Source organism: Panthera uncia (genome assembly GCF_023721935.1).
Source record: "Panthera uncia isolate 11264 chromosome A3 unlocalized genomic scaffold, Puncia_PCG_1.0 HiC_scaffold_12, whole genome shotgun sequence".
NCBI classification, from domain to species: domain Eukaryota; kingdom Metazoa; phylum Chordata; class Mammalia; order Carnivora; family Felidae; genus Panthera; species Panthera uncia.
Genome location: NW_026057579.1, coordinates 3,867,456 through 3,889,960, shown reverse-complemented (window position 1 = coordinate 3,889,960; position 22,505 = coordinate 3,867,456). Strand labels below are relative to the sequence as shown.

At 38.0% G+C, this 22,505-nt stretch overlaps 1 protein-coding gene across 1 annotated transcript in view; it reads right to left on the bottom strand.

The window, feature by feature from the left end:
• Positions 1-21,927, bottom strand: part of ANAPC1 (anaphase promoting complex subunit 1) — a 96,311-nt gene extending 74,384 nt beyond the window's left edge. Inside the window, 12 exon segments of the mRNA XM_049652158.1 lie at positions 1,578-1,643; positions 1,747-1,837; positions 3,250-3,345; positions 5,890-6,099; positions 6,797-7,017; positions 7,241-7,386; positions 9,685-9,758; positions 11,086-11,168; positions 11,853-11,953; positions 12,180-12,231; positions 18,002-18,163; positions 19,687-21,927. Coding sequence (XP_049508115.1) covers positions 1,578-1,643; positions 1,747-1,837; positions 3,250-3,345; positions 5,890-6,099; positions 6,797-7,017; positions 7,241-7,386; positions 9,685-9,758; positions 11,086-11,168; positions 11,853-11,953; positions 12,180-12,231; positions 18,002-18,163; positions 19,687-19,899 — 1,515 coding nt within the window. The 5' untranslated portion in view covers positions 19,900-21,927.
• Positions 21,928-22,505: the final 578 nt, after the last annotated feature.

Here is a 22,505-nt window from a genome sequence, read left to right as displayed (position 1 = left end):
AATGGCCAAGAAGGGTACCTAGACTTCCATTCTAACCAGCTGTAACAAGGCACAAATTTGGAGACAAATTTAAAAAAAGAAGAAGAAAAAATACAAACAGAACTACAGATTCACAAGAATGTAAAGCAGCGTTCAGAACACTCACACACCACTGGAGGCAAGGAGTAAAGGGAGACGTTGTAGACCAGTACAACCGGTACAACTTAAGCCTTGGATGACAATTTGGCACCACATGGCCAAGATGAATACGCATAGACTCAGAAGGTTAAGAGATGTGTGTAAGAATTTTTTTAAAGTATTATTAGAGGAAACAACCAAAGTAACACAAATACTAGTGCCGGTAAAATGGTAAAAGTTTTGGTAAAACCAAAGGACTACTATGTAACAGTGAATGAGTAAACAGCTACACATTGACATAGATAAACCTAAAAATTATAATAATGTTGAACAAAAGAATGAAGTCATATATGGTATGATTTCCTTTATATAAAAATTCCAATTTAAGGAAAACTAAACAACTTACTCCTTAGTGGCATGTAGGTAATTGCAAAAAACCTAGTTAATAAAAATAAGGAACTGATTTATTACAAAAGCCAGGATGGTATCTGTCCAGAGGGAGGCAGGGAACACCCTGCAGACTATAAAGATACTGGCACCATTCTAGTTCTTAACCCGGTAGTGGTTACATGAAGGGTCACTTCATTATTCTTCAAATTATATACACATATTTAAATTTCATAATTTAAATTTGTGAAATTTATATTATTCTGTATGTAAATGTCACAACTGTTAAAAAATATATATATGGCCAACATATTATACATTTAATGAAACTTTACAAAAACTTTGAGACTTAACAAAGCTACCCATACATCAGTTTCAAAACTACATTCTTTTAACATTTATTCATTTTTTTTTCTTTCAATATATGAAATTTATCGTCAAACTGGTTTCCATACAACACCCAGTGCTCATCCCAAAAGGTGCCCTCCTCAATACCCATCACCCACCCTCCCCTCCGTCCCACCCCCCATCAACCCTTAGTTTGTTCTCAGTTTTTAAGAGTCTCTTATAACATTTATTCATTTTTGAGAGTGAGAGAGACAGAGCATGAGCAGGGGACGGGCAGAGAGAGAGGGAAACACAGAATCCGAAGCGGGCTTCAGGCTCCGAGCTGTCAGCACAGGGCCCGATGCAGGGCTCGAACTCACTGACTGCAAGATCATGACCTGAGCTGAAGTCGGACGCTTAACCGAATGAGCTACCCAGGCGCTCCTCAGAACTACATCCTTTATAAAACTTCAGGTTAACTTTTCTTTTTAATAATCCATCTATACTCATTAAAGGTTCCCCATCTGTGCCAGGTTCATAGCACCAATCCATCTAATGGCAGTGAGTCCCAGGCCTCCAAACTGGAACCAACCTAAACGGGAGACCATGTTTTCAACTCTTAGAAAAATCTTCTGCCAAATCCTACAGCCAGGGGGTAACTCATATTAAATATTAAACAAATTAACATTAAAAAATAATAACCAAGGAGGTTGTCGTACAAAAGGATGAAATGCTATATTACTTACCCGAACCACTCCTGTGTACAGCACCAGGTTTCCGCTGCCTTCAAGGACCAGCATGGTATCTATCTTCTGCAAAAAAAAAAAAAAAAAAAGACAAAAATTTTATTTTCCAATCTGGGCAATTATAAAACATAAAGATTTTCAACTTCTCAAGAAATGTGCCCGCATTTACCTCCACTGGAGCTGCATCCTTCGCGTGTATGTTGGTGATGGAGCCAAAGATGAGCTGAGTTTTATCATTACTCTCTTGAAACTTTACACAGCTAAATATTAAAATAAAAAGAGAAACAAACTACTGATATGTGCAATAAGCTGTACCAAGCTCAAAGGTATTCTAATGACTGGAAAAAGCCAATTTCTAATGGTTACATATTGTATGATTCCATTTATGTAACATTTTCAAATGACAAAATTATAGAGGTGGAGAACAGATTAGTGGTCACCAGGGGTCAGGGACGGGGGTGGGTGGGTATGTTGTATGGGAGCAGCATGAGGGACATCTTTAAGTAATAAAAAAGCTCTGTATTTTCACTATGGTGTTTGCACAAACCAACATGTGGGAAAACTTCATGGAATCATACAAACACACACAAATGAGTACATGTAAAACTGACAAGGTTTACAATAAGGTCTGCGGATTGTACTAATGTCAATTTCCTTGTTTTGATATCGTACTATAGTTATAGAAGAGGTTACCTTTGGCGAATAGAGTGCAGGGTATGCAGGATCCCCCCTACTATTTTACAACTGCCTAAGTTTTATAATTATTTCAAAATAAAAAGGTAAATAAGTGGACAAAAGATCTGAATACACATTTTACCTAAGAAGATAAATGAATGGCTAATAAGCACATGAGAAATGCTCAACATCATAAGTCATTAGGGAAATACAAATTAAAAACACTCACACCCACTAGAATGGCTACAAAGAGACTGACAATATCTGATGTTGTCCACAATAAAGAGACTGGGACTCTTATAGATTGCCGGTGGGAATACAAAAGGGCACAGCCTATTTGGAAAGCAGTTTGGCAGTATCTTAAAAAGTTAACATGAATTTACTATTCAACCCAACAATTTCACTCCTTTTTCAAGAAAAAAGAAATCATAGATGTCCACACAAAGATTTCTGCTCCAATGTTCATCAGGGCATAATTCACAATGGTCAAAAAGTGGAAACAAACCAAATGTCCATCAACCAATGAATGGATAAACATAATGTGGTGTATCTACACAAAGGACTACTACACAGCAAGGGGAATAAAGAACTCATACATGTTACAACATGGTAGATCTTAAAAATCATTATGCTAAGTGAAAAAAGTCAGCCACAAAAAAAATACAGTTTGTATGATTCTATAAAATCTCCAGAAAAGGCAGATCTACTAGACAGAAAGCCTATAAAGTGGTTATTTGAGGTTGGGAGTGAGCAGACTGCAAATCAAACACAAGGGATATTTTTAAGGGGACAGAAATGTTATAAAACTGGATTACAGTGATGGCTACGTTAGCCCTGTACGTTTACTAAAAATCACTGAACTGTACACTTAAAACATGTTAATTCCTTTGGTATGTAAAATATTTCCGTAAAGCTACTTAAGTCAAAAAAAAAGAAAAGAAGAAAAAGCAGCCCTAAGTTTACTTACACAGAATCAATGGGAAATCTACGCACTTACCGTAACTGGAGCTCGGACTCCACTAAAAAGCACAAGAACTTCTGCCCACATAGGTCAGACGTAATAAACACTTTTGAGGCTTGTGAATTTTTCTCTCTGTAGTAGATATGGTAATAAAGTGACTGTCAACGCTGGTTCCAAAATCTACCATGGTAACTATTAATGAAAATATTCTGCAAGAAATCTTAAAACCACTTGGGCCAAGCAGTTACAGTGAAGACCCAAAAAACACTTCTAAGATTAGAACCTCATGATCTCTAGGATTCTTTTCAGCTCTCTGAGTCCATTCCACAGCTTTTTTGGGGAATAAATTATAATAAATTTAATCATTATCAGTGACCTTTTTAATTCCATATTATTAAAGTTATCTACTGCTAAGCAATGCAAACTTGAATTCCTATCCCTTGTAAGGTATAAGGGGTCAGACTTCTTATAACATGACCTCTCCTATCTATCCTTTCTTCCTCTCAGATTAGACTCTACTTCATCCCTCTTTTTAAAACCATACCTCTAATTCCCAATGATTTCTTTCTGGAGTGGTACAGAAAACCATAATTCTGTAAAATAAGGATCTGCAATATTTTCAATTTGCCAATAGATATTTAAAGACAATGATTTTTAAATGTAGGAAATTTTTATTTGTGAGAAACAAAAACAGAGAAGCTACTTCAACATTGTATTCACAGCCTTACCTTTCTCCAGCTATACCCATTCCCTAACCCCTAAGAAAATGCATTTGCCTTCTGTTTCACAGAGAAGATGCGGCTGTAAGGCTTGAGCCCAATCTCCTGCCCTATGTATCTGATAACCATCCCCATCTTTCATCTCTACCTGCCCACCTCCCTCCAATACCCCCCCCAAAGCCTAATCTCTCCACTTGTGCTCGTTTCTGGTTCCTCGTTCCATTCATCATTTCCTCTCTCCTGTATTTTTTTAATGCTTTCCCTACTTTGGATATATTCCTTACAGCCTACTCTTTCACATTAAGATAAAAATCTTGAAACATGAGGATGGACTGAATATTAAATCATATAAAGGACTTACTGTTAATTGGCTGGGTATAAAAATGGCACTGTGGTTAGGTAAGATGTCCTTACATTTTAGGGATATGCATTTAGTCACGAAGACTAATTTTCTCTAATGTAATTCAGCAACAACAAAATTCTCCCTTGACCCTGACACTCCCTCTTTTGCTTCCTCATCCCCAAAGGCAATCCTTAAAATAATCTGTATGTCAACGTTCACTCCCCCAGTCCATATTTCTTCCACTGCATTCCACTCCACAATCCCTCTCCAAGGGCTCTGGCCAAAGTCACCAGTGAACTCTCTGCCATCCAGGTACCTCCTCTCTGAGCTCATCTCTTAGTGCCACACCTCACCAGCACCTGACAATACTGGCAGCTTTCTTTCTGAAAGGCTCTCTCTTCTTATTTCCCGTGACAACTCTGCTGCTTCTCCCACCTGCGCTCTCCCACTTTGTCTCTCTGTAGCGGTTTTGTCTCTTTTCTCTTTTCACTTCCAAAAACTTAAGTTTCCAACATTTCAGTCCCTAGCCCTCTGACTCTATACCACCTGATCAACTATTTGGAAGTCTGAGACCCCTTATGAGCATATACTGAGTATTTAAACCTTCTCCTTAGGAAGAGGCCTATACACATGTGCACAGGATTACTGCATGATGCCAGCTTCCAGAACCTCTGCAACTGCAAGCTCATCCACAGGCCCTCCAGGAACCCAACTTCCACACACTCCTTAACTTCCAACCCACCTCCTTGCCTCAGTCATCACTTATAAGCCAACAACTTCCTTCCACATTTATTGCTCTGCTCTTTCCCCTGAGTTTATGACCCACACACAAAGCACCTCCTTAACAGCCCTCATTAAACAGACCATCTGTAAAGGGTAATCTCTCTCTCTCTCTCAAGCCGCCCCTTTCTCAGCACTTGCCCTTCCTTCCTGCACAAGCAAAGCGAGAGTATTTACACATACCACACACTCATACTTCTGAACTTCTGATCCCCCTGCCTATGTGCCCTTCTTCCCTTTCCCACCCGGCAAATACCTATTCATCTTCCCAAAGCCCTACCAAAGAGTAGGCACTTGCCTCTGTGTCACCATCCTTTAGCTGTCTCTTTTTGAACAGGGACAGTGACCAATTTGCCTATGAACCCACAGCCAGTAGCACACACACTGGAGTGGGCTGAATTAATAAATGATCAAAGAGAACATAAAAGGAGACCACACAGAACAGAGGTCTGAGTTGTGTTTCCCAAAAACAACAGCTGACACTCAACCAACATAAAGAGAAAACTTTAAAAAAAAAGTGCTATAAAATCCCAGGTTTCTTAATCTACAGAAACATCATTAATCTCTCTAAAACATCAAACACCTCAAATCTGAGAGATTATTACTACTAAGGAAGAAATAGGAAATGATAAAAGAATATTTTTATAATCATTTTAATATCACTAATATCCTCTATTGGAACCGATGTAGCCTTAACATTTATCTCTGTATTTTTATAAATATTAACAACTGATTATATTAAAAAATTAAAAGGAAACTTCAGGCAAAATACCAAGTAATTTCTAAGACTTATATCAACATTTTTCTTTGGATATAAAAATATATACTCCAAACCTTATATTAGTAATCGTTTCTGTCCACAAATGGTCAATACAAAGTTCAGGAACAATTGGCTCTGTTTCTGGTGCAAGGAAGGAGCCATTAGAATTACTATTCGGAGAATGAGAAATACTATGTCTCTTTGGAGACTGATTATGGCTTGAAAGGTTGAACCTCTGCACCCCTGAAAAAGAGTGCACTCCTAAGGCAGGAGAATGAGCACGACTGCAAAATAAACAGAGAGAGGGCATCACAGTTAATAAGGCAGGCTGACAGAACACGCTTTCCAATCATACTTTCCAAAACTATGTACCGAGTGCATTCATGGCTTAATCCCAATCAGAAAAACATTTTTTTAAGGGAATAATTAAATGGTTCACATTAACATATTCTAAAGATTTAAAATTCTTGTTAGAATTCATCCTTTTAAAAACTGAAGCTTGAGTTCATTTTCTGTCTTAGAAAATGAACTGTTTATATTATTCAAAAAAGGTCCAAACTACATTCCTATATATTCAGACATGTACATACCAACAAAACTATGCCCCTCTATTACCAGATAGATATTAACAAAAACAAAAATGCTAATGCAAATTAAGACCAAAAAAATACACACATATATTTATTTGCAACTAATATTCATCAAATTGCTGTCACTCAGTGGAAGAAATGAGGCAACCAATCTGATGACAACAGGCAGCTTCTAAATAGGACTTCTTTTATAAAACTGCCAGGAGACCTAGATGTCTTAGCAAAAGTAAAACAACTGGGATAATAGCTATTTTCCCTAAAAAATACCCCAAGAGTTGTCAACAGAAATTTTAAATCCTTCAAAACATTAAGAGAAAGTTTGAGAAGAAAGTATCTCTTTCTTGGGATATCTTGTTTAAAACAAGGAAACACTTCCACACTTAATTCCCACCTTAGAGCTGCCATGTTGGAAATAGAAGGTGAACGAGAGTGGAGACTGGGTGAGGAGGTCGAGCGACTCTGACTGTGAATGGAGGAGTAATTCTGGAAAGGTGAAGCCACGGGGGAATCTCCTTTGGAGAGGCTTCTGAGGTGTGCTGTGAGGGAGCTACTAGTGGCCACATTCTGTGGGGTTCCCCCCTGTTCAGAGAACTTTAAGACAACATTCTCTTCCTTAAGTCAAAATGATGAGAAGGGGGGGAAAAAAAAGGCAATAATTAGATCAAAAGGGTTATTTCCTGGTGAGAATTCAGGGTAGAAGCCAGTTATTAAAGACACAATATTTTTTTTTCCTAAGAAGCTCAATCCATTTCACAAATGATTCTTCCAAATACATGTGAAAGTCCTCAGTGTTAAAATCCTTTCATATTAACAAGTGACTTGCCTCTATCCTTACCTCTGTTTTGACTCTCCGGAGAGCCCACACAGAATGCAAACTTTGAACAGTGTCATAGGTCATTATAATGGAAGGGTCAGTGTTGAGAAAAACAATTTTCATGGCATGATCTACAACATATTGCACTCTTGATGAACCAAAAAGACCTTAAAGATAAAACAGAAATGACCAATGAATTTCATAAGACAGTTCTTTATGAAGAAACTTCATGCAACTCCTAAAGAGAAACCAAGCCAATTAAGACACAAAATCCATGATTATAATTATATGTATTTTACATATAATATATATTTATATGTATTTATTACATATAATTATATGTTTTGTATATAATTATATATAATTATATAACCACCCTGAATTTTTAATAAATTCACTTTGGGTATCAACTCCCTCAAAATACATTAAAGATAAGAGTGTTACCAGTTTCAATTCCACATACATGCAATCCAATGATGAAAATTTGTGCCTACTCACCATTAAATCAGCCACAGGTAGAAGGTCTGTGACTACTCAACAGCTGACTGATTTGAAAATTGCAATCAAATATTCTGCCAAGTTTCACTGCTTTACTGTTCTTCTGTATGAAATCTGTCCTTTATAATAACTATTCTAACAGAGTTGAACAGTACACTACTATTTACTGAGTATATATGCAAAAAAATATATATATATATACACACACATATATATATATACACACACAGAGTATATATGCAAAATAAGTTTTTCCTAGTGAGTTTAGCTTTTACTTCTATAGTAGCCTGAATTGATTTCTATAACCTTATTAGCCAGCTTCCTCAACGCTTCCCTCTCAAAATATTTTTTAAGTTTTAAATAATTATTTTATAAAAATAAGAAGTATTTCATAAAGAAATGAATAAAATCACTCATAATTTCACCATCTCAAAATATCTACTATTAACATATTAGGGAGTATTCCTCCTAGTGTTTTCTCCTATATATGTAACAACTTTTTATGCTTTTACAAAATTAGAATCATACTGTATTCAGTTTTATATTCTATTTAACATTATGAGTAATTCCTAGTATCATTAAATATTATTCAAGAATATGATCAATAATGGCTTCACACCATTCAGTCACAGGCTCTAACATATTTATTTAGGTTGTAACTGTTACCAATATAATATAGAATTACTAACATGCTTTTCTGTAAAAAAAAAAAAAAAAACAAAAAACAGAGAATAAATAGCTTAGGCTTTGTGGACCCATACTGATTTCTGTATGTTTTCTTCTACAACCCTTCAAAAACATAAAAACATAAAAACTTTAAAAACATAAAAACATAAGCCTTACAAAAACAAGCTATTGGCTGGATTTAGCCCATGTGTTGTAGTCTGCCAAGCCCTGATACAAAAGATTAAAACTTCAATGAAATTTCATATTGTGTGCTTTGGATAAAGTCCCAAATTGGTCAAAAAAATATAAACATTTTGGGGTGCCTGAGTGGCTTAGTCAGTTAAGCATTGACTTCAGCTCAGGTCATGATCTCACGGCTCGTGAGTTCGAGGCCCATGTCAGGCTCCGTGCTGACAGCTCAGAGCCTGGAGCCTCCTTCAGATTTGTGCCTTCCTCTCTCTCTGCCCCTCCCCCGCTTGTGCTCTCTCTGTCTCTCGAAAATGAAAAATGTTTAAAAAAAAAATTTTTTTAATATACCTATATAAACATTTTTTCAGTTTTCAAGTCCTCATTATTTACAATTACTTATCACACTTGGTCACATTTAAATTATTAAAATAAGCATCTAGAAATACCTGTAAGAAGTATTAAAAGTTCTGCATCTCAGCAAATTATTTCATTATGCACAGAGAAAGTGAATCACTAAAATTATATAGTACATACAGGCTGAAGAAACTACAATTTTTTCCTCAACAACAACAACAAAAAACTTAAGTTTATCAAAGTATTATTTATTTACTTATTAATTACTGAGGAACAGAGTCCACAGCCATCTACAGGTAGGTTAGCAAGTATATCAATATTCCTGATTGATTACAGGTCCTATTTTTTTTCTTAACATTTATTTATTTTTGAGACAGAGAGAGAGCATGAATGGGGGAGGGTCAGAAAGAAAGGGAGACACAGAATCTGAAACAGGCTCCAGGCTCTGAACTGTCAGCACAGAGCCCAACACGAGACTCGAACCCACAAACATGAGATCATGACCTGTGCCAAAGTCAGACGCTTAACCAACTGAGCCACTCACGTGCCCCATACAGGTCCTATTTTTAATAAAAGAATAACTGTTAAAACATGGTATTCAAGAAGATCTTGCTTTAGTATAAATTTCATAATAAAAATGTTTAAACTATATTATTTCTATAAAACAAGCCCAATTTTCATATAAAGTTCCTTCAATTTCCTATCCCCCAAACTCAAAAAAAAAGCTTATATGAAAGAACTTATAAAAATACACTTACTTCCAGATTTACAAACAAGTGGAGTTATTTCATCTAGTGGATGCAGCATGCTGAACATAGTGGGTAAAGGTTCTCTAGTAATAAACAGATATAAATCAATCACCAACACAAAATGATTCCATTTGTATGCAAATTTTACACTTTGCCTGCAAAAAAGTACCTTCTCCAGATTCCACAAGCAACTAGAAACCTGTCGCCTCAAAAAGCAACCCTCTAAACTTTTCCCAGTATCTTCTATTTCATTCCTAGAAATCCCTCCTCTTATACATGGTAATTCTGTGCATACACACACACATACACACACACACACACACTCCCTCCCTCCCTCCCTTTCTCTCTCTCTCTCTCTCTCTCTCATGGAAATCAGTACAGCCCAGGGAATATCTCCAAACAGCAGTCATCACATTACAGAACAGAGTAATGAATAAGCATAAGGCGCTCTTTTTTTTTTTTAACCTCTCTTAGTGGCAGTGTGTCTTTGACAACTAAGAAAGAAATTTAGTGTCTTATACCAATTTACAAAGAAGTACAAACAAAACAAAAAGGGAAGGAAAACTTCAAGTAAATAAAAAGGTGGCATTGTTTTAAGGAGTGACTTTTAAGAAGAGAAAAAAAACAGACCTTCTATCTAAACACAGCAAGATTAAAATCTTTAAGCAATTTTTTAAAAACTGTCAATAAACTTTTAAAAAAGGGTTGGGGGGGGGCCTGGGTGGCTCAGTCAGGTAAGCGTCCGACTTCCGCTCAGTTCATAATCATCTCACAGTTGGTGGGTTCAAGCCCCATGTCAGGCTCTGCACTGTAAGGATTAAAGCTGTTAGCACAGAGCTTACTTCAGATCCTCTGTCCATCTCTCTCTCAAAAATACACATTTAAAAATACATACATACAAACATACATGCAAGTGTCCACTACTTGTACCAGGCTATGACAGGTACTGTATGCTCATGCCCTTCAGTAAGCTCAAAATTTATTAGGGAGACAAGGTAAAGATGCTACTAATAAGCACCTACCATTTACTGCACACCTAATATGTACTAAGTCCTATTTCAAAGATTACATACATTAGCTCATTTAATCTTTGCATCAATCCTAAGAGTAAATGATCGTACTTCTGTAACAGGTAAGGAAACTAAAGCTAAGAAAGCTCTAATGACCTGCCCAAAGTAACACAATGAAAAAATGATAGCGCTAAGAACTGAGTCTTTTTATCTACAGTATGTGGTTGTTTAATTTTACTATGGGGTGAGGTGGATGGGAGGAAGCAGAAATAATTCAGTGCCAAGTCAGAAATAGAGCTCATGGAAATTATCATCATCCCAAACTTTTAGGTGAAAAATTTTACCTCAAAACATCAAAAAAGCCTGAACAATAATATACTGAACTGAGTAAGCTGAATACCTGGGTGGACCTGGAGGTAACTCATGTGTAGAACTGCTTCGTTCAAACAACAACCCATATTTGGTGGGCCAAACATTTGCAACCTATCAGGTAAAAGGATAGGAAAAAACAGAAGTAAAAGAAACGACTCTTCATAACATGTGCTTAAGAAACTATAGTGCATTAGATTTTCTTCCAATTTAATAAAAGCTTTTCCAAACATGATCATTAACTATACATATATGTGTGTATATGTATATATGTGTACATATATATGTGTACACACACACACACACATATATATATATATATTTTTTTTTTTTTTTTTTTTAAGTCCAAGACAAAATCAAATCTAAGCAAGAGCTCAGTCAGAAATCCCTGCCACTGGCTAATACTAGTACCAAAATGACAATGTGATAAAATTTTAACAATAGCACTAGGTATGAAAAAGATGATGAGAAACAGGAAAAAGACTACTATTGCTTATGTGCTTTAATATTCCAAAATGATTTCTTTTTAAAATTTAAACTGAAAAAAATCTCTCAGGAGAAAAAACCCATTTTTTGAATGGGTTTTTGAAATAATTCAATTTACTTCATTAAATAATTTATCTTTTGTGCAAAGGATGGAAAAATAGTATATTAAAGCAATTAAAATTTGGTTACTTTAAATTAATAAAAATAACATTCTTGATTACTACAAGATATAAGAACAGCAATACTTCTACAACCAATTAATTCAAGAATATTCTCCAACAAAATACAAAAACAGTGAAACACTCAACTTACCTGGAAAGGTAAAGAAGCTATATAATCCTTTCCTTCTATGCTATGCATGTTAATACATGAGCTTTGCAATATACATATGCATTTTTCTACTTCATCACTACCTGAAAAAAAAGGGTACAACAAGATTTATTCATTAAAAAAAAAAAATCCCAACAATCAGAAACTGCCAATTCCCAACAGCACAAATTCTTTAATGTACCATATAAAAATGCATAGGTTGAACCACTATTATCAGTGACTACATATTTTGAACAACAACAGCAACAAAAAAAACAAGCAGAGAAACATTTAGAGTAAGATGAAATGAAATTTCAAAAAGAAACTTACTGTAGGCCTTCTCAGATTTATCCTGTGATATGATGAAGTCACACCACAATGCCTAAAATCAAAACAAAATGCTTACCTGAGAAAACTGTATCTAAATGATAACCTATTCACTAATGGCATCTGACTAATAGCAATGACACCTACATCATACCTGTCCCTCCTCATCAGCTCAATATAATACACCACGGGAACAAAAAAGATGATAAAATTAGACTTAATTAATGACAAATATTATAAGGAAAGACAAACTATGTTTGCAAATAAGTTTTAGGAAAAGAGAAGGGAAGACGAAAATCCAAAAACCTACTGGACAGAAGCCCTGCAGCAAAAGTCAATTCAAATAATGGCCCACCCTCTATTATAGGTGATTATATTAGTAAAGCTTACTATACAAAGCTAAAAGGTTATCATAAGAGTTCAAAATTGCCAAGCTATTTTATAATCTCCAGACTTACATAATGATCTCATCATTCTTAGACTGTCCTAGACTCACTTTAGAAAAAATCTTTAGGGGCACCTGGGTGGCTCAGTTGGTTATGCGTCCGACTTCAGCTCAGGTCATGATCTCATGCTTGTGGGTTCAAGCCCTGTGTCAGGCTCTGTGCCGACAGTTCAGAGACTGGAGCCTACTTCAGATTCTGTGTCTCCCTCTCTCCGCCCCTGCCCACTCTCATTCTGTCTCTCTCTCAAGAATAAATAATAAACATTAAAAAAAAAAAAAGAAAAAAAGAAAAAAAGAAAAAATCTTTAGAAAAATTAACATTTTCCTTAAAGGCCCCACTTGTAAAATTCAAACTAGGAAAAGCCATTAGACTTCAACTAGCATGCTTAACAATCACTTATTGAAATTGTTTAACGGCATTTTGTACGTTTTTGTAATTATAGTAAGATATAAATTTACCACTTTAACCATCTGTAAGTGTACAAATTCAGTGGCATTAAACACATTCACAATGTTGTACAACCTCATCACTATCTACTTCTGGAACTTTCTCATCACCCCAATCAGAAACTGTACCCATTAAACACTGACTCCCCATTTCTCCCTCCTCCCTGCCCCTAGTAACCTTTATACTACTTTCTGTCTCTATGAATTTGCCTCTTCTAAGAGCCTCATGAAACTGGAATCACACAGGACTTGTCCTTTTGTGTCTACCTTACCATACTTTCGATGTTTTGCCATGTTGTAGTATCAGAATTTCCTGCATTTTTTAAGGCTGAATAATAATCCTCTGTATGTATACAGCACACATTGCTTATCCATTCATCTGTGTTTGGACACCTGGACTGGTTCTACTTCCGGCTACTGTAAAGGGCACTGCCATGAATACTGGTATACAAGTATTGGTCTGAGTCCCTGCTTTCAATTCTTTTTAGTTTACTTATTTATTTTGAGAGAGAGAGAGAGAGAGAGAGGGAGAGAATGAATATCCCAAGCAGGGTCTTCACTGTCAGCACAGAATCCGACACAGGGCTCGAACCCATGAACCACGAGATGACCTGAACCGAATCAAGAGTCAGACAAACAACTGAGCCACCCAGGCGCCCCTCCCGGCTTTCAACTCTTTTGAGGATATACCTACAAGTGGAATTCCTACATCATATGGTAATCCTATATTTACCTTTTGGAGGAACCACCAAACTGTTTTCCACAGTGGTTACTTTCCATTCCCACCAGCAATGCACAGCGTTCCAATTTCTCAACATTCTCACCAACACTTGTTATCTTTGTTTTTTTTAATAATCATCATCCTAGTAGGTGTGAAGTGGTATCTCACCGTGGTTTTGATTTGCATTTGCCTGATAACTAATGATGTTGAGCGTCTTTTCATGCGCTTATTGGCCATTTGTAGATCTTTAGAGAAATGTCTACTTAAGTCCTGTGCCCATTTTTTAATTGGACTGCTTGCTCTGCTGTTGTTGAGTTGTAGGGGTTTTTAATGACATTTTAGCAAATACAAGTTCGGAGAAAAACAGGCACCAGAGCTGCACTCCAATCTGAAATGTCCAAAGTCTGCACTGCACCTCAGTCTCAACTTCCTCTTATGAAACTCTACCCTCCCAGGCTGTAAAACTAGATACTTCAGTCTCCTTTACCCCTAATATCTAAGAAGTCGCTTGCCCCCTCTCTACCTATTTCCCTCAGCCTTGTCTCTCGCCTCCATCTCCCCATTGTCTTCAGGCGCCGATCTCTTTCGCCTGAACCACCACCAAACAGTATTCCAGGAAACAGTCTCTCCAGTCAGTCCTATATGCTCCCACCAAACTAATCACTTCTCAAAATACAAAACTGATCCTGTACTTTCCATTTGCAACGTAGGGGATAAGCTGCCTTCTGCATACAGTTTAAAATACAAATTCCTTGGTTCACATACGAGTGTAAGTTCGGATCTATCCAATACCTGCCAGCATCTACCCATAGCCACACCCTGCATACAGCCATTCTGAACTTAGACAAAGTCATGTTTTTCCATCACTCTCTTTACACTGAACACCTGTCTCACCTAAATCTAAGTTACTAATAGTTTGCCATATCTGTTTATATACATACATTTGCGTTCACGTGGGATTGAGGGGACACTATTTGAATTACACATTATGACACTTTACCCCTAAACACTTCATCATGCACTTCCTATAAATAAACATGGTTTCCTATATAGCCACAAAACCTGCCTAAGAAAAAAATGATTTTTGAACATCACTTAATATCCATTCCATTTGCAACTTTTTCAAATTTTCAAATTTTCCCAAAACTGTCTTTTTTAGCTCATTTTCTAGAACCAGGATTCAAAGTTCACTTAACAAGTTTCAAAAAATATTGCATTTGGCGATGCCCCTTTAGTCTCTTTTTAATCTAGACAGGTCTCCACCTTCTTTTCTTTCTCCCCGACTTTCTAAAGAGACCAGAATCTAGACTGTGCCCCCAACTGTTTTCTCATGGTGTTTTTTCTTTAAATTTTCTATTATGGGAAATTTTAAACATATATCAAGTAAACAGAGTAACATAAGTCCCATCAGCCAGCTTCAATAATTACAAACCTTTGGCCATTCTTGTTTCATGTACACCTCCAACCCACTTCTCATCTCATGATAGTTTACAAATTGATCCTCTAGTCCCCATTATTTCCTATAATTGAAAATTAGGTCTAGATATTCAAGTTAAGTATTTGAGAAGAAAAGGTAGTAGGTTGACATCACCATACCTCGTGCTGCATTACAGCTGGAGGCACATATCACTCCCTTGTCCCACTATCATTGATGATAAACTCAATCAATCTGGTTGAGGTGGAGAATAACAGATACCTCCAAAGTAGAGATACAGTGTCCCTCCACATTACAAACAATCCAGAGGGCAACACTTTGGTGCCATGGTCATATCCTTTTACCCAAAAGTGTTAGTGTCCATTTACAATCTTTGTCTGAATCAGTTATTACCTTGGATGCTAAAAAATGGTGATTTTCGGATGAATGGATAAAGAAGAGGTGGTGTGTGTATATATATATATATATATATACACACACACGTATATATATATATACACGTATATATATGTATATACGTGTGTGTATATATATATATATAAATACACGTGTATATATATACAACGGAGTATTACTTGGCAATCAAAAAGAATGATTTGCAACTACGTGGATGGAACTGGAGGGTAATATGCTAAACGAAATTAGTCAGAGAAAGACAAATATCATATGACTTCCTTCATATGAGGACTTTAAGAGACAAAACAGATGAACATAAGGGAAGGGAAACAAAAATAATATAAAAACAGGGAGGGGGACAAAACAGAAGAGACTCTTAAATATGGAGAACAAACAGAGGGTTACTGGAGGAGGTGTGGGAAGGGGGATGGGCTAAATGGGTAAGGGGCATTAAGGAATCTACTCCCGAAATCATTGTTGCACTATATGCTAACTAATTGGGATGTCAATTAAAAGAAAAGAAAAAAAAGAGTAGACCCATGTTCCAAGTGTGATCAGGCCAGCCAATATCAATGGATTTGTTTGCTGCTTTTATGTCTGTCCAGCAAAGGCCACAGTTCATAGCGACATGCAGTCAACTAAAACTTTTTCAGAGAATTTCTATGTGAGAAACTATTAAAGGCCATCTTCTCCAATTTGAATTAATTCAATTAATTCTTTGAATTCAAAACAGGATCTCTACAGCTATAACAATCTCTGATTCAGCTTCCGACCTTTCTATTAATCCTAACCATATCTAAGCCTTATTTCATTTGTTTTAGTCTATATCCAAGTCTGTCAAACTCATTTTGAATCTTGATTCTGTCCAGGAATATATTCAGGTTTTTTTTTTCCATTTATTTCCTTCCCATATTGATAAGTAAGCCTTCTCTATCTTTACCTACCTCTGAAAACCATCTTTGAGGGTAAGGACTAGAAATCGTCTTAAGGTTGGGGTGCCTGTATGGCTCAGTTGGTTGAGCATCCGACTTCGGCCCAGGTCATGATCTCACAGTTTGTGAGTTCGAGCCCCACGTCGGTCTCTGTGCTGACAGCTCAGAGCCTGGAGCCTGCTTCAGATTCTGTGTCTCCCTCTCTCTCTGCCCCTCCCCCACTCATGCTCTGTCTCTCTTTCTCTGTCAAAAATAAACATTAAAAAAATTGTTTAAAAAAAAAAAAAAGAAAACATCTTAAGGCATTAAGGAATCTACTCCTGAAATCATTGTTCCACTATATGCTAACTAACTTGGATATAAATTAAAAAACAAATTAAATAAATTCTTATTTTAAAAAAATGGGGATTTTCTAATTCTACCACTCCCTTATTTATTCACTGGTCTACTATAAATATGGGTTTTCCTTCATTAATTGGAGATGAATTGCATGTCTTCCAAAAAGACAGGGCAAATGTTTAATTCTTTCTTTTTTTTTTTTTTATTTTTTTTTCAACGTTTTTTATTTATTTTTGGGACAGAGAGAGACAGAGCATGAACGGGGGAGGGGCAGAGAGAGAGGGAGACACAGAATCGGAAACAGGCTCCAGGCTCCGAGCCATCAGCCCAGAGCCTGACGCGGGGCTCGAACTCACGGACCGCGAGATCGTGACCTGGCTGAAGTCGGACGCTTAACTGACTGCGCCACCCAGGTGCCCCTAATTCTTTCCTTTTAATTACCAATTTCAGGATAGAATTAGTTTTAATAGCCAACTACAATGATAGCAAACTAGGGATTTCCTTTCCCTTACTCTTTTAGTATTACTATGAGCCCAATCTTTTTTATTAGATATTCTGCAATCATAGTTATCATGTGTTAAAATATTTTTGTACCCTGAATGTCTTATAAGTTTTTACTTACAATAAATCAAATTAATCAAGGACAATGTTTAAAGATTATCCTTAAACCGACGAAAGATAGCATAAAAAAGGTGATGATATAGAAAACAAATGAAATTTTATTTTCCTATCATATTCACTACATGTTAAAATATACATCCAGTTGCTGGGATCGTTATGCTATGTTTTTATCATTTCTGTTAAATTAAAAAAAAATTTTTTTTTAATGTTTATTTTTGAGAGACAGAGAGAGACAGCATGAGCAGGGGAGGGGCAGAGAGAGAGGGAGACATAGAACATGAAGCAGGCTCCAGGCTCTGGGCTGTCAGCACAGAGCCCAACGCGGGGCTCGAACTCACGAACCGTGAGATCATGACCTAAGCTAAAGTTGGACGTTTAACCGACTGAGCCACCCAGGCACCCCATCATTTCTGTTACATTTTAATACAAAAGTTTGTTGTATTTAAGTGTTAAGTAATCAACCAAATGCTAAAATTCAAATCAACTCACCTGCTGAACAGGACTGTCAACTGTAAATGCTTTATAAACAGCTAATGCCTGGCTTTTACTTCCTTTGCTCCAGATCACCATATTTCCAGCCACGTAGAGTTCCTCATCATAATCCACTTCTTCTCCAATTTCGCTGACACCTTTCCTTAACTGCCAGCTTTCCTTAAAAATTAATACATGTAAGACAGGTTAATAAAGCACTTTCTCAATTGTATGGGACAAGACATTAAATCAAACGGTCATCCAAATATAAGTCTCTTACTCTCTCTCTGGAGTAAGACACAATCCAAACCCAGCTCTTAGAAGGTTTGATGCCACCGATTAACATGGTGGGTGTGTAAATCTTACAGGATTTTATGAATAAGAATTTACTCAAAAATTCTATTAACTGCCTTATACTAATATATTATTCTGCCAAAAATATTACACCTTATCAACAAACCTCATACCTTATCTATAGATCCAAAAATGAAACCGACATACTCGGGACACAAAAAGGTATATTAAGCATATACGGGGGTGATGCAAGGGAGCAGTGAAGTACACGTGGGAATCACTGGTGGAGTTTATACACAATGCTTATTTCCCAGTTTCACAACAACATATACACTCACCTTCTTCCCCTTGTCCTACCCATCAAAATGAATGGGAGCGAGAAAGGTTTAGATTTCTAACTACATAAGCCTCCCTCCCTGAGATTTTGTTATCCCAAAGGGATAAGGAAATGGAAGGCAGGAAAGACTGATTTTCTGACACACACTTGTATCTCACTCCCCTATGTAAGAATTACTACACTATCTATTTGTATGGCATTTGTTTCCTCCTCTAGAAATGTTCAGGTTTTGGGGTGCCTGGGTGGCTCAGCGAGTTGAGCGTCCGACCCTGGATTTCGCCTCAGGTTGTGATCCCAGGGTCATGGGATCTAGCCCCGTGTCAGGCTCCACACTGAACATGGAGCCTGCTTAAGATTCTCTCCCACTCTCCCTCTGCCCCTCTCCCCGACTCAAGTGCACACTCTCTCGCTCACTCTCTCTAATTAAATTTAATTTAATTTAATTTAATTTAATTTAATTTAAAAAAAAGAAGAAACACCCAGGTCTTTTGTGGCAGGGACCATTTCTAACTCTACCATCTACTCATCAAATAACATGAAATCTGGTCTCCACATACTAAGCAAAGAGAAAGAGGTTCAAAATAGACCATAATCAAGCCTGGTGGCTCAGTCGGTTGAGCATCCAACTCTTGATTTCAGCTCAGGTCATGATCTCATGGTTTGTGAGTCCGAGCCCTGCATTGAGCATCAGGCTCCGCACAGCACAGGATTTCCACTTGGGATTCTCTTTCTCTCTCTCTTTCTCTCCCTCTCCTCTGCCACCCCCACCCCTACCCCGCTGGCAGGCACAGTCTCCCAAAATAAATAAACCTTATAAAAAATAAAAACAAAATAGACCATAACCATACTACTGAATTTGACTTCCATTATGAAATCATGAGTTATACATGTCTAAACAGCTATGACACCATAATACAATAATGTAATTATTCTAGCTTTTACTGTAATTACCAAATCTGAATCTCTACCCCCCAAGTAGCATTACATTCCTCAGTTGCATCTGAGTAACCTTAAATTATAAATAGATCACATCTCTCTAATTTCAAAAATATAATGGGAAACTTAATGGAACCTTCTGTTTCTCGTGGATTGTAACCTCCTGAAGGGATCCCACCAAGCCAGCAGCACCATCAGAAGACCATAACTCAGAGGCTGGCTGCAGCTGGCGAAGCTGAAGGTTCAAAGCATTAGGGTGGTGCTTGCAGTGGTCTCGACCAAAAGGAACAAATTCCTGCAAATCCCCGGCTGCAATCATTGTTGCCCTTTCTTCATAGAAGTTCGACATGGGTTCCAAATATCAACATTATTTCTGTATGAATTCAAACACATTCTGGTCAGCTTCTAGAGTCAAAACCAGAATATAAAGATCATAAAAGTAAACAAGAGTCATTAATCCTATCATATTATATAGATGTACGTGTAATCATAATATCAAAGGGCGTTCCAGATTCCATGAAAGGCATACCTAAAGGATCACTGGCATATTGGAATGAAACAAACAAAAACACGTTACCTCTAACTCATCAGAAGTTGAAATACGGCTTTTAGTAGACCAGTCCACAAAAGACCTAACAAACTATCAAATCAAATGTCATCACCAGTTTTGACATGCCAATTCACTTAAACATATAACTACAACCAATTCCAATTTTTGGTGAAACCAGAACCAAGGCATGAATAACCGTGGCCATGGAAAAGTCATGCTTATAGCAAATTTAAGAGTGCTAGCTTTTAATTAACACAATCTATTACAGTACAGCTCATTACTGCAAAGACGTAGATGAGCTCTAGATGGAAAAACGCTCCTTTACCTCCAAAACACTGCTACATACAGTAATTGACAACTAATAAAATTCCAATATTCTATAAGGTGGTATATCTGGTGGATGCCAGTTCTGTCTCTGAGACAACACCTACATTAGAAATAGGTTTTGCAGCATCACATTTAAACTGCAATCCTTGAACACAGAAATCAGAACAAACATATAGATAACCTTCAGCGTCTGAAAACCACTACAGATAACCTTTAGCGTCTGAAAAACACTCACAATTAAGAATGCAATTAAATTTGACACAGATTTCTCATCTGAGGTTTTTTTGGCATCAGTAGTTTTCATTGCTGCACTATCTCAAAGCCTCTGTAGTTTCTATGCAGCAGAGTTGCAAAGCTATTTTGCTGTGAATCAACATTCCTTAGATAACTGTATGTCACAATCGTGGCACTTATTTCCTCCTGCTGAAATTCAGAATTGAGAACACTTGAACTTAGGACATAACTAATAGCGTGCCTTGCAAAACTTACAAGAAAACAACAAAACTCAGCTGGTCTTCCTATTTCCTAGTCAACAGGATGGCCAGCATTAACCTTGTGACTTTGTCCAACTTCAGTTGTGCAATTTCAAAATGTTATTCTATCAAATCTTCAAGAAAATTACATTATTACAGAATTAATTTAACAGTACAATATCTTTTTGTACGATTAGAACATCTTTAATACTTTTAAAGTACCCCAAATTTTTACGTTTACTCATTAGAGCAACAAAGAAAGCTACAAATAAAAGTACTATGTTACATTAATAAGATAAATCAAGATATGAACATTGGTTACTAGGAACAAAAACTACCCTGCCAAAGGTAACCACAAAACTGCCTTAAGAGGAGACCCAAATGCACAGGAAACGCATCTCGCGTAGAGTCTCCGCAAAAAGGCAACGCTTCCTCGGCCTCCTTAGGGTTAGGTGAAACCAAAAAGCTAAGTCCCTGGGCCTCAGAAAATTCTGTCCGAGAAGCAAGGAGCCGTAGAGAAGCTGAGGCCCACATGGGACACCGCGTCCAGCTCAGGAAGGAAGTCAACGAGGAGTGGAGCGGGGAGGTGCACCCCGGAAAGCCCAGCCCGCAGGCCGAGGACCCCTTGGCGCAAACGGGCGCCTAGGGCCTGCCCCTGGACTCCCAGCCCTCCGGTCACCGGATGCAGGTCAACCTCGGGGCGGGTGCGAGGTCGTAAGACATGTGGTGAATCACCGGACGCTGCGGGCCCGAGCCCGCACCTGTGTAACTCGGGACGCGTCAGGCGCGGCGAGCCCCGGCTGCTCCCCGGAGGCGCGGGGGCCGAGGGGGCCCGAGGGCAGCGGTGGGGTCGGTCACGGTGACTCCTCGGCCGCTGCCACTTCTCATTCCCTCTCCCTCCCCTATTCCGGAGGAAGAATGGGCAGCAGCTACGGACGCGACTGCGAACGACAAGCAGGCGTGCAGGGAAGCCACTCAGGCGAGATGTTCAAATGGACGCTTCCATCTTTGCTTTCCCGTCCTGCCTCGCGCAGGGGCGGGGCGGGGTGGGGCGTCGCGGGAGGCGCGCGGCGGGACTTTGGTCCTAGCGCCTGCGCAGTTGCAGGAAGAAAGGAGTTGTGTTTTTCAACCTCTCTTGGGAGCGCAGCGAAGGTGTCGAAACCCTCGGCACCTTTGCCGGAACCTGTACCGTGATGGGCCCCCTCCTGGCGTCCAGATCTTCTCCAGGTTATGTCATTAGAAGCTTGAACTGCTCTTAACTCTGAATTAGGAAATATTCTGGCCAGTTTCACTCCAATCTCCAGACCCCCAAATGGGAGGTATTGTACTCCAGGCTTGGGGCAGAAAGGGAGGGACATGCGGATTTTCTCTCTTTGCCAGTGCACTTTAACTTTTTGGGGTCTGGACCCTTTAAAAAGTTGATGAACGCTATGGAGGCCCCGACAAAAACGTAGGGTGCAATTTCTGAGCTTCACAGACACTTCTATGCGATTCATAGACCCAGATTAAGAACCCTAGTTTTTATACCCCCGCCCCCCGTGTGGATTCAACTGTACAATACCACACTTACAGAAACTAGAAAACTTTCTTGAGCTCTGATCTCCC